Source organism: Antedon mediterranea, chromosome 11, assembly GCF_964355755.1.
Source record: "Antedon mediterranea chromosome 11, ecAntMedi1.1, whole genome shotgun sequence".
Lineage (NCBI taxonomy): Eukaryota > Metazoa > Echinodermata > Crinoidea > Comatulida > Antedonidae > Antedon > Antedon mediterranea.
The window spans coordinates 8,922,186-8,935,956 of NC_092680.1; the positions used below are offsets into that span (position 1 = coordinate 8,922,186).

General features: G+C 32.0%; 1 protein-coding gene across 3 annotated transcripts in view; it reads right to left on the reverse strand.

Moving 5' to 3' along the window:
* LOC140063123 (sodium/potassium/calcium exchanger 2-like) overlaps positions 1-13,771 on the reverse strand; it is a 48,072-nt gene that overhangs the window by 30,065 nt on the left and 4,236 nt on the right. For all 3 annotated transcript variants that reach the window (XM_072109569.1, XM_072109570.1, XM_072109568.1), the window contains exon 2: positions 3,501-4,473. In XM_072109569.1, the coding sequence (XP_071965670.1) occupies positions 3,501-4,277 (777 nt within the window). In that variant the 5' untranslated portion in view covers positions 4,278-4,473. The remainder of the gene's footprint in view (positions 1-3,500; positions 4,474-13,771) is intronic.

Here is a 13,771-nt window from a genome sequence, read left to right on the forward strand (position 1 = left end):
AACATACTGTACGACACAAATAAAATATATGAGAAAAGGCAGTCTATAGTAGAAATTACTGCTTTTTTGGCTCCTCGACTACTGTATTACTTATTTCAGTAAGAAACTTTAGGTAAGCACATCGTACAAAAACAGCTCGTAAGTACAGTACTATCTTCTGCTGTTGGGCTTATTTTAAAATATAATTATTTCACATAATTATTATAGGTCAACCGACCCTTAAACATGAAATCAATTAAAGTTTATGAGATAATGATTGTATTTTGTGTACTGTACTGTATATCATTTTTTAAATACCTAAATCAAGCCAAGCCTTTTCCTTGTTTCTATGCAACAGCACATTTTCAAACTTCTTATCAGGAACTAGTTTAATCTTATCATGTCAAATAAACTTTGATGATCATGAATTATCAGAACAGAAACTGTTCGATAATCTATCAATTGGTATTAAATCAATAGACTTGTTTACTTTCGTGATTGGAATCAAAAATTATGTTTCCAAGGAGAGACCTTTGAAAGGCTCTGATAGTAGGAACATGTAAATTACAAACTAGGGTATTACTACTGAATGCAAGCAGAGTAATACAAACAGTACAGTGTATTAATTAATAAAAGCTTTTTACTGTAGTGCAAATATATGTGGGGGAATAGTGACTTGCGCACAGGTGTGGAAAACACATACAACAGTTTTCTTATCCCCTAAGGGTCCCTTCGTGTCAACCAACTGCCACTAATGGTGCTCATTCGTCTGTCCACAATGACTGAGATGAACCAGTATCAACTGGAAACCCCACTCTTCCGAAAGTTTTAATGGATTCCTTAATGCAGATGTGTACAAAGTACTGTATTTTATCTGTAAATTTGTATTTTTATTTAATTTATTTAATAAATAATCTTTAGCGTAAAGACTGAATCTCTAAAACATGGATAAAGACTGCATCTCTCTAAACCATCATTTTTTTTTAATGACTCATAAAACGTACTAAGAAAGATTTTCCTGGTTCCAGGTAGTACCGAACACAAATTAGTATAATGCAGTATATCCTGATTAAACAGATAACAAATTACTCTAAAATCCAGCTCGTCAATTTCTTGAAAAAAAAAAACATTTAATAAGAATCATAATTATAATCGCTTTGCTAAATCTCATTTGATATACAGTAGTATGCTAAAGATGTCCTAGTGAAGTTCATGTATAATTCTTTTAATTTGGTTTTTTTAATTAACTTCTACAACATCCAATAAATGTTTAAAATTCAACTTTAAATCTGTGCATAAAGTTGTGTCTCTGAACGTTTCCAATAAAAAGAATGTTGCTAAAAATGTAACGGTACTCTTCAGTAGTCACATTCATGCAATTTTTCTATTCAAAATCCTTGTAAATGACCAACATGTAGCCCCCTTAATCACAGACAGACAAGAGTATTCTATAGATTACTAAGTAGACAACATACTGTGGTAATTTCAAATCATAGCTAAAGAAACCGATGGATGGAGCCTTGAGTGGAAAGAAGACTTATTAACGTCCAATTTCAACAAGCTCTTAAAAATCTAACTTCTTCTAGTAATAAAATATTTTGTTCATATTAGAAAGCGTACTACCAAGAGGCCATATTAAAAATGAATAAGTTGAGTATTGCCGGCGCTGTAACCTTGGTGATTGCTGATGCACATACTGTTACTGTACAGTACAGTATGTACTATAATGAAAGAGTGATTGCTCCATTTGACTTTTAACATTGTAATGTAAGATTTTCAAAAGTAAGAAAATTGAACATTAGTTGAATAATGGAACGTTTTCGCTAAACAATCACTGCCCTTGTTAATGTGGACAGACAAATAAGTGTCGTTTTAAATCTAAAATTTGTATTAGGCTAAATAATAGTCGTGACCATTATTAAGACCATATTAAGTTTGCCATTTTGTATGTTTCATGTTTTGTATTTTTATGTGCTTTTATTCTATATTTATATCTTAAGAGTTTTAAGGCATCCTGTAATTGGTGATTTTTCGCTGTTGGATGTGGTTGAAATAAAATAAAATAAAAATATTATTATTACTGTATTATGTAATAAGCATGTTTACATTTCTATTACTTACTGTTATATTTTACCAATTTTTAAACAAAATTGCAGTAATACTGTACGTTTAACTAGCTAACTGTAATAATGTACAGTATGATGACATATTTTTTTATCAATCGGTTTCTGGTATGATCAGTTTTAAATTTTTAAAACAAAAATTCACTGAATATCCAACAACAACAACAGATGCATCAATAAATCCAGACAAAATCAACACAATCTGAAGATATTATTGAATCCAAAATATAGAATATAAATCTGATATGAAAATGAGTTGAAGCTTTCAGCAATCTTTAATATTCAAATAGCTCTCGTAATGTTCCAAAGAATACCGATATGGAAAGCAATTTCTAGATACACAAACACGCATCACAAACAAATATTTATCACAAACCATAAAGCATTCTGTGTAATTATTTTGTTTTACAGTAATAGTTACAAAGTTACAATTTATTTATTCAGCAGAAATATGATTTATTTTTATGTCAATACTGTTGTCATATTTTCTTTCATTTTTCTGACAAAATTCCAATATTAATAATAATAAATAGTTGACATCTGTGGGACCTGAATGTGGACACATGTAAAGATGACAGGCAATTGTTGAATGTATGTTTGTCATTTCCAAGATACTATTAATTTAAAATGTGCCCCAGCATGAGTACAGTATATCAGACCAATGGTTTAGGAGTAGATAGTGTACAAAATGTTTGGCATTTCAGAGATAACTGTACATAATAAGCGATGCAGTCCATCCAATACCCTTAAAACATCAATTAAAATAAATTTTTTTTAAATTAATTAATCAATCAACCAGTTTGAATTCTCAGCTACCTGGTCATATACTGTAGTAAATGAATATTTCAACAGTAAGAGCAGCCATCTTGTTCACCTAACTTTGCATTAACCTCTAAGCTTTGGCATGTAAAATAAAAGCTTGTACACTATAATTATTGCCCCTTTTACATCACCTAGCAAATTCAAGTGGTGACGCCCTGGTGTGTTAAAATCTGGAGTTTGCATGCTAGGTGTTGTGATGTGGACATGATGATGTCAAATCTCTACCATATTTAGGAATATTACTACCACTTTTTACAGGTACAGCAGTGTAGACAGATCTGCATGAGGTGACTATCTAAATCTATAGTACTGTAGTCTATATCTCATGCCATTACAGTAGGTTGATTTTTAGACATTCTAAAGCTCTATCTACACTATCAAACTTTATGTGACAAACAAATTTGATGTGCCCAAATATGGACATGATGATGTCATATCACTGCCATATTTGGGCATATCACTGCCATATTTGGGCATATCACTACCATATTTGGGCACATCACACTTTTTTGGTCAAACTAGTTTGATAGTGTAGACATAGCTTTAGATTAAATTTTATTTAAAAAAAGAACTAACCTTTTTTTCTCCCTGATCATCCTTGATACGATTGCGATTTAATAGTCCTTTCACAAAACTTTCGACTGTGTGATTAAATTTCATAAACAGTACATAAAAACAGTACATAATTAATGACATCAGTGACTCGTACCATTCTATTTTTCCATCCCTAAATGAGATTAGCAACACTACTATGCTCAAACTGTAGAAAAAAACATCCCGAAATAGAGGCCACCACGTCAGTTCTAGTACACCTTTGCTAAACACTGCACACATTCCAATAACAAAAAGAATATTAAATACGGCAGAACCAACAATTGTACCTATACCCACATCACTTGTGGATATAAACAATCCGATAATGCTTGTGCATAATTCTGGGACACTACCCCCAGCAGCCATAAAGGTGGCACCTGCGACATCGTCAGACAATTTTAACTTTTCTGTGATTACTCCCAAAGCAGGGATAAAAAATTCATCACAAACAATCGCAAGAGCAATAAACATGTAAGCCATTCCGATAAAATGCAATACTATCGCTCCATGTTTTTTCTGTTCATCAGTAAAGGGACCATCTGGATATAAACTACCGTTTGCAAGTAAATGCCTTGTTTGTACATAAGGCACGTACAAATTAATTTCACCTTCATTGTTCCACCTTTTTTCTTGTTGTTCACTTAGATTATTATGCTCTCTGAAAAGTGTAGTCACATAGCCAATTACCATAACCGATAATAACCCGATTAGCCTTGACAAACGGCATCGGCGATGCATATATCTGCGTACCGGTAACATGATTTTTGCTCTTTGGTTGTTATGGTACCGGTGTCAATTTATTGCACATTTTTATTGCACGGTTAGAAAACGTTTCTTTGCCTGTAAACGTTCACATCCCAAGTGTGGTTGAAGATGAAAATGAAGTCATCAACCGTAGTTTTGACGGCGTATGTGGACTAGATGTCTATCAAATGAAAAGCTGTTCATGTATAATCTGAAATTGAAGAAAACACAGTCAACATTACATAATTCAGTCATGCATGTAACTAATTAAAATGCTAGACTTCAGATCCAATCAGAAGTCCCTTAAGTATCGTCACATATGCATACTTCATTTTAATTGTGTCATACAGTATTTACTTTTTTAATCAACCAACAAAATGAGAGAAGCATTAAAATGTTTAAAAATTTGACGGTAACTAAGAAATTCCTACAAAAAATCATACAGTTACTTCCTTTTCTCTCATTGTATAACTTATCTTCTTTATTTTTTTTTTACTTTTTCTCCTATACTATTACTACTACTACTACTGAAACAAATTGTTTTATTTTAGTTAATATAAATGGAATGATTTTTTGTTACATTAAAACAATTCATCATTATCAACTAAAATGATTAACAAAAGAAATCAGTATGTATCATATTCTTTCTTTTTTTTAAAACCATATTTTAATGAGGGTGATCCATCCAGCAATTGCTGATCATTAGGGACCCTCAGAGGTTCACAAGACAAACATACAAGATGCTCTACATAAACAAAGTCTTATTACAAATCTTTGGGAGTGGAGTTGTGCCTTAGATGTTTCTAGTTATTTAGGTAAACAATTTAGGCATTAATATGAATGTTTGCCAATCAGCTGGTTTGTGTGACATTTTATTACGCTATACACTGGTGAAAATCTTCCCTGATTTTTATGAGAATTCATAAATCTATCTATACGTAGCTTCCAAATGTACCTAAGAGAATAAACCAATCTATTTTCAATACAAATTTTAATTTCTATTTATTAATTCAAAATGTTCAAATTCAAATTTATTTGTTCCAATAATATGTGGCTTGGTGCAACTTGCAAATTCATTTTCTGTAACTGACATTTCACCGTATTCTGTATTCAAATTTTCAAACTGAATAATTCAGTAAAGTTATCTGAATAGCTCCAAGATACGAGATGATGGATGATAAGCAAATTACTTGGGATTTTATTTACTCTTGCGTAATGTAAACAATTATAACGTGCCTAGAAATATCAACTAATTTAAACAGAAGTAAACCGAGAAATATGAAGTCTGAATATACATTAATATGTTATATATTACGTAAATGTTATCGCACAGCTAGAGTATGACAACATTCTGTGATGTTAAGTCACGTTTTTTTAATGGCTTAATTTGGTGCATACAAAATGAGTAGAAAGATATTCAATTCCACATAAAGATAAATAATTTAGATTAATATTGAATGAAATACTGTGTTTACAGTAATTATTAATAATTTATGCTATAATCTATTCCTTCTATTTTATAATAATGAAGTGCAAAATTGGGAAAATTTGGGTATGGAAAATATATTATTAGTTGTATGTTTTTTTAATATTTTTAAATTATCTATACTGTATACAATTTTTTATTAAGAGGACACCTCCTGACCCCAACAATGTGTCCCCAAAATAGGTGGCCTGAATAGGCATTGGCTATAATAATGTTAAAATTATCAAAATTTTCTCTTGTTTGTTATAATCAGAAAGTTTCCCCTTATTTGTGATGCCACTAGGGAGAGGTACAATACTGTACATTGCTATTGAAATAAATATATATTTTATACTGGGTAACCTCTTCAGTCAAAGACTGGTCTCCCAGAGGGCCCAGTTGGTGATCAGTGGCTGTGATGTACTAATACACCGGGGTAACCCCCTACTCGTCTCGAAAGATGTACTAGGTTCTTTAAAGTGCACACGAGCAAGTTGTGTACACTGGACCTACGGTTTATAGTCCTTATCCGAGAAGACTCGTTCTACCACCAGAACCATGGAGTGAGTGAGCCTCGAACCCCTGCCGATGTTATGGCTACGTGATTACGGTTCCACTGTCTTAACCGCTCGGCCACTCACCCTATAAATGTAGATGTTGCAATACTGTTTTTATTATTAAAATTTAATATTTTTGTTTAATGAATTTTACTAAACATATAAATTATATTATTAACCTTTCCTAGTAGCCTTTAATCAATCTTCAATCATTCAACTTTGACAGAGTCCTTTTTTGCAGACACCTCAAATTCTCTTGAATCTATTATTACTGTACATTCTTAAATTTTCCTACAACTTCTACTTAATCAATCTTTAATCATTTTAACACAAAGTAGGCACATAAATATTGAAATTACTAGTATTACAGCAGATCGTATTGAATAAATGCTTGTATTCTTGTAAAGATAATTTACGGTCATTATATAGTGCCTGATCATACCTATCAGCACATTCATCCATCATAGAAACAAATATCACTGTTTTATAACCTAGTATCGTAACCCAGTCATTTGAATGAAGGCATTATCCAATTCACACGTATAAAAGTATGCATGTGATTGTGGACAAGAATAGATGAGGATAAAGTAGTTTACCGGTAATTTCTCATGGTTAAAATTATTCTTTCATGTTTTCATTATAATTAATATACTGTAATATGTAATTGTAAGTAGTCAACAAAATTGTAACCATAGTTACTTTTTGACCTTTGTTATCATATTAAAATCTGTACATTTAAAATATAAACAGTTCTACAATAGGATGAATATAACTAGATACAATACTATGTATTGTATGGAATGCCGTTTACGCAACATTTCGATGATATGAATTTTATAACACGAAATGTGAATAAAATGCATCGATATTAATTGAATGGCGCAATATATGAATGAAATGTTTTGAATGAAATGCATTGAATCAAGTGTTTTGAAAGAAATGTTTTGAATGAAATGCTTTGAATCAAGTGTTTTGAAAGAAATGTTTTGAATGAAATGTTTTGAATGGAATGTTTGAATGTTTCAATTCAAAGCATTTCATTCATATATCGTGCCATTCAATTCATACCGATGCATTTCATTCACATATCGCGTTATAAAATTCATATCATCGAAATGTTGCGTAAACGGCGTTCCATACAATACACTACAATGTAACTTATTATTTAATCAAGGGGGTTAATATAGCTGTAAAATTATGTTCATACTGTAATAAATATTCTATGCAAATAATGATTAAATAATATAGTGTTTTCTTCTTTCAAAAAACCAAAACAAATGTAGTTATTATAATTACATACTGTAGTAAGTCTGGTTTACAGTACCTGTACATCATTTGTTTCCACAAGGAAATAAAGTAATGTTGAAAATGTTTCAACATTGGTTATTATGCTACAACAATATCTTATGATGCTTAGCAAGTAAAATTAAGGCGATATACAGTGGAACCGTTAGACTTGCCCCAAGTCTGTATTATCTTCTTTTTTTTCATTTATTTGTTTTTTATTTCGACCGCGATTTTTGTCTGAAAATACAGATATGTGAAACACGTATAGAAATCGATTTGCAGACCGAAAACATCCGATAAGAATGACGTAGGTTATCATACCGTATTTGGCTATATGGGGCGGGCGGTATGTAAATTTGGATTTCGAATCAACCAATGATCATTTTGTTTCAAATGAAAAATATCGAGTACGTGCAGTGCTGAATGTACGATCGAGACTGTTGAAATATAAAATCGTAATGCCAAGTTGTTTTGTTTATTAATTGTTTAGTCCTTGGCCTAGGCCTCTTTCGTAGGTCCTACTCAATTCGCACGTATGACCTGCCAAATAAAACGCCAATAAAGTAGGCCTACATACCACCACCAGCACACAACAGGTCTACACCACCACACAGCAGGACAGGGTCTGGGTGGGAATTAAATCAAAATTATCTCCGCGTAATAAATGATCCATTCAATGTTTGATTTGCGGAGAAGCTAGCCTATCATATCAAGACGAGTTTTCATGTTCTTGGGAAAAATCCCATCAAATGTTTACCAGACTACTCGGCATATAAAATAATGTCTAGCCTTCAGAAACTTTCATAAATGTACCCAAGTACAAATTGTCTAAACGTAACATAGCGCATGCGCATCATCTTAGTTGTTGAGTCTTTGAAATTCTGAAATATGAATATTAAAACGGTGTACGAGTGAGTAGCCAATCGCATGCAGCTGAAACTAGTCAACAGGATAATCGTATGCACCAAGAATTCTTGGTGTCAAACCACGTGACTTGTGCGTGTTTCCCCAGACGGAGTATCCAAAATCAAGTAGTATACGTATGAAATGTGCCAAAATATTTTTCTTTTTACTAATATTAAGACAAAACTCCGTCTGCAACCCAGACTATGGAACTGTCTATAAGGTGATTGGTCATCACAAGACAGTAGACTGCCAGAGTGTGAACCAATCCAATATTAAGGTATACTGTATTTATAGTTCAATAGCTTATATTATAATTAGAACACAAACTGCACTCAAATTTTCAAATTTTACAGGAATATTTTTTTTCAAGAAGTAAACAATATAAGAAGTACAGTATGCAAAACTTGAGGAAATAGCCAGGAACAGTAACTGTTTTGTTCTACAGTAATTTAGATCTGAACTAGGAGAAAAACAATTGAAATCCTTGGATCTAATTATGAGAGAAGTGGATGGACGAGAATTAGATCCAGATGAGGGTGGAGGGAGGGGGGGGGGGAGCGGTTGTTTTCATTTTAAGAGAGTCTAAATTGTCCTATTCTGTCTTTCATTTTAAACATCCATAGAACCCCAGAAACAGCATGGTACATGACATTTACAAATTAAGTAATGGACAAAGTAAATAAGGATGATATTACTAATGAACTATGACATTTAAATTAACCTAGTGAAAAGAAACTGTACTGTTCAGTATTTAAGTTTAAAAATAGATTCATCTGTATTGAGGATACTCAATAAGCAGCACTAGTACACTTTTCTTATCAATTGTGGCTATAAGCTTTACTACAAGACGAGACGCACCAAAAGTACACAATAATGATACGAGAGGAAAGTTATTTGACATGAAAAGGTTATGGCCTAAAATATTGACTTGGTGTATGACTGACTGGATACTACTTTAGTGTTCCTCATACCATAGTATACTCATTGACTTAAGTTTTATTGAACAAAATTAGGCCTATACTTATTCTTGCTTACATTACAGTACAGAAAACATTTCATCATCTTTAAAAAATAATTTGCTAAAACCAAATTGAATCATGAATGAAGGTAGAAGTGAGTGAGTGAATTTTGCTCAATATCAAATCAGTATTTGAGAAGCCACTTGGTAGCAACAGTGTGTTGTATTTAAATCTTTTTACAAATACCAGATCTTAATACTAAGACGGAAGGTGTTTAATTAGTCATTAGGATATCCTGTACTTCTGTGGTACAGCAACTAATCTGCAATGACGACCAGAACAAGGGCACTAATACACTTTAAACATTATATACAGGTAACTTCTTTGTAACATTTTTTTTCTCTTTTTTTAAAAGTTTATTTTTGATGTTCAAATGGTGTAAAGGCACAGTGGGTAGGCCTAGAATGAATTGGAAGTAGAATCTTTCCTTTGAGACAACACTCCTATTCAGTGGACATTCCTAATTTGTTATTAAAACAAAACTTAAAAGTTTTAACACTGTCAAACTCAATTGAAGGCCACCCCTACTTTTTCCCCTGTTGTGAAAAGAAACATTGGCGTTCGATTTGATCTTCCGGCGGGCACCTGACCGGAACTGTGTCGGAACAGGTGTGAAAGACCCTTTAGTCCTGAATTTTCCCCTTGATAATGATAGAAGTTCTACTATACATACTGTGTGTCTAATGTTCCTGTAGATATACTTTCCGGGCGTCCAAATTATTTGAACAGGTACTTAAAAAATGTCTTCCTATTAATCATGCGAGGGAGGACATGCACGCACGATCAAGCATGGTTCTGATTTACAATTCGGTCAAGAAGAAGGTAGTTTAAAGTTACTTTTACATGCTAAACACTCTGTTATTACATTAGAAATCTCTCGACTTGAATATACAGGTAGGTACACAATAGTTCCTCTTCACACACACTTGAAACTAAATGCTAATCTCAAGGTGAAACAACACAACCTAGTTTTTCTATCTAATTCATTAAATCATGTTTTCCTATCAAATACACTATAATTAAATACAGTACATAAAGTTGGTTGGTTATTATACTATTAAATTTTAATGCATAATATTATATTACTTATGAAAACTAATAAATTTTAGTCATTAAATTTTACTTTTATTAGCATATTTTGATTGTTTTGGGATCTCAATAATTAACAGTTATCTGCATATCTTATTACTCTCAATTGTTATGTAAATTGTAAATAAGATTTGACTAGTAAAAAAACTTGTTATATATAAAATCTGTTAAAAACATCTCACTTGGATCATACAGCAGAATAATGTAGGCCTAGTAAACAATTTTTTTTTTTCCACCTAGCTTTTAATTTAAATGTGGATACTAGTCTCATAACAGTGTCTCATACTAGTATTTCTTTGGTTTCATAGGGCCTGTTTCTGCTGAGCAGTAACCGATTATTTTTTTATTCAATTATTTTTGGGCAGCAGAAACCGCGTAAAATGACATAATCGTTTGAAAAATAACCGATTAAAAACACTCAATTGCAAGTGCATGTTTTAATGCCAAATAACCGATTATCGCGGAGCAGTTTTTAGCTGAAACACAAACAGCAATTATTGTGACCACATTTTGATCAACATGGTTTTTATTTGCGTGATCGATCAGCCAAATGATGATGTGGACCGATGAGATAACATGTGATTGTTAATTATTTTGTGGGGAAGAATTATAAGACACGCGAGAGACTCCAGGGAAATAAAAAAGGATTCTGCGTTACTTATTGAAGTACACCGTTTTATATCACACCAGTTCAGGCTAACGATGTTTTGCATGTCCTTTTTTTAGGCCTGTCAGTGTTGGTGTAGATATGTACGAAGAAGGAATGCAACAACGAAACAAACTAATCACCGACGTGCCCATATCAATTCTGTTGTATGTGGTAGTAGATGTTATTGGGACATATGATTGGGTTACAAATAATATAGCTTTTACAGAAGAGTTCAATTTTTAATTCTACATTTTTTTAAATTTTATTTTATTCAAACTCATTCAACAGCGGGAAACCAGTGCCTTACAGAATGGAATAATCTCTACCATATAAATAAATATATAAATCTTAAAATCTAACAATACAAAATTATACAATTTTACTAATTTTATTACAAAAACAATTATAACGGTCAAAAAAGAGATCAATAGAATTATCTTTAACTATACAATTATTAAAAAGAAGACAAATACATGTGAGAGTTATAGCCAGTGTAAACAGAGCAACTCAATCTTCCCTAATTTGAACTGCATTATGGGTATGATAACATGATTTTTAAAAAGCGATTACAATACCAGATAACCATCGAATGCAATGGGAACAAGATTGTGGTTTGCAGTACTAATAATTGATTATTTTGATTTTTAAAGCAGAAACAGACCCATAGTGTCAATTGCTGTTTAGTACTGTACTGTAGATATCGCGATGTTTCATTTGTTATCTGTATGAGATTATGATCAAAACAAGAGCATAGTTTAACCTCCAATGCTATCTTTAACAGCTGTCACAAACAACTGCCATATAACTACGTACAGTAATTTGAATGTAAAATCACAACATATTTTGACATAGTTTCAGTAGTAAATACTTTACGATTATATTTAAAGTGAATTGATATGACAAATGACATTTATGTCTATAGTACAGCAATGCGCTTTGAATGCACATTTATGTTGATGTGTTAAACTCTTTTAAATGAACGCACAAAAATAAACACAAATTATGTTGTTGTGTACTCTATAACAAAAATGTGCACTCGGGCACTTATTACACTAGCATAGAGTAAGTATTTTAGTTAGTTGGTTATCCGCACTTGGCGGATAACCCCTTGTTATTGTCAGGATCTTTTTTTTTTTTTTCTCTTTTTGGTTATCCGCCTCAAGCGGATAACCTTTGTTATTGTAAGAGTTTTTTAAATATGCTCTATTTTTCTCAGATTTTGTGTTCAGCCTTTCTCTGCAACGTGTTAACATAACATGTTGTAACTTGGTCAACATATAGACATTTAACTGAAGATGTGCAGCCAAGCTTTTGGACGCTGTCAGATCCGCGTAGCGTAAGTCACGCGCGATTTTCTGAAAATCTTAAATCGGTCATAACTTCGAAACCGATAAATATTTTTTAACGAAGTTTTCAGCCACGTTTTCTTCACATCAATGGCTAACTTTTTCGATCTTTAGCAAATTTTTGGAGACTAGAAAGTTTTCGCGTAAATTGCGTTTGAAATATTTTACTCTTCTTATTTTGTACACGCTGTTTCTCTTCAACGTGTAAACATAATATGTTGTAACTTGTTCAGCATTTAGACATTTTACTGAAGTTGTGCAGCCAAGCTTTTTGACGATGTCAGAGCCGCGTAGCGTAAGTTACGCGTGATTTTCTGAAAATATTAAATTGGTTATAACTTCGAAACAAATAAATATTTTTTAATGTCTATTTAAGCCACGTTTGCTTCACATCAATTGTAAACTTTTTTAACGCTACCAAAATTTGTAACATTAGAAAGTGCGCGCGTAAATTGCGTTTGAATTTTTAAATGCTTGAAATCAATTTCTGATTAAATTAGAGCACGATTCAGGTCATTTTAAGCGTTTAAAACATTGCCACTTGTGCGCACATTTTTTTACGCGCGCACGGCGCAGGAAACACGTATGACTTTATTTGTATTTAACTTCCATACATTTATGGACCATGGTTGTCTTTATGTAAAATTTGGCAATATTATTTTGAATATTAGAATAATTTGAATTCAATTCATTTCTCAATAATTTTTCTTTGTTTTTAGATAAATTGTACACACAATTGTAAAACAACTTTTTATTTCAAGAGCAGTTAATTCTGTTCAGGTCTGTGCCTATTGCTTGCTCCTAAACAAGATTGTGCTTTATACTGTATAACATGCCGAATAAGAATTATTATTAAACATCATTCGTGTTATCACAAACGTGTAAAAGCACCACGCTGAATATAATTTACATAAATAAACAAAATGATAAGTCCATTTACTGTATATTCATAAATGTTATACTTATTTACACTAGTTTGATCAGATAAAAATGTAAACTGCACATTGGAAAGTTCATGGCAATAAATTTAAAATGTATGTACTTACCCAGGGCATTTAATCAAGTGAGTTTTGTTACTTAAAAAAGATTTTTATATAAAAAAAATATCTTGAGTATGTCTGATGAAGGTATTCTAAATACCAAATGTTTTCAAACTTTACAACTCAGCTGTATTAACTACTGTAAGTCTAC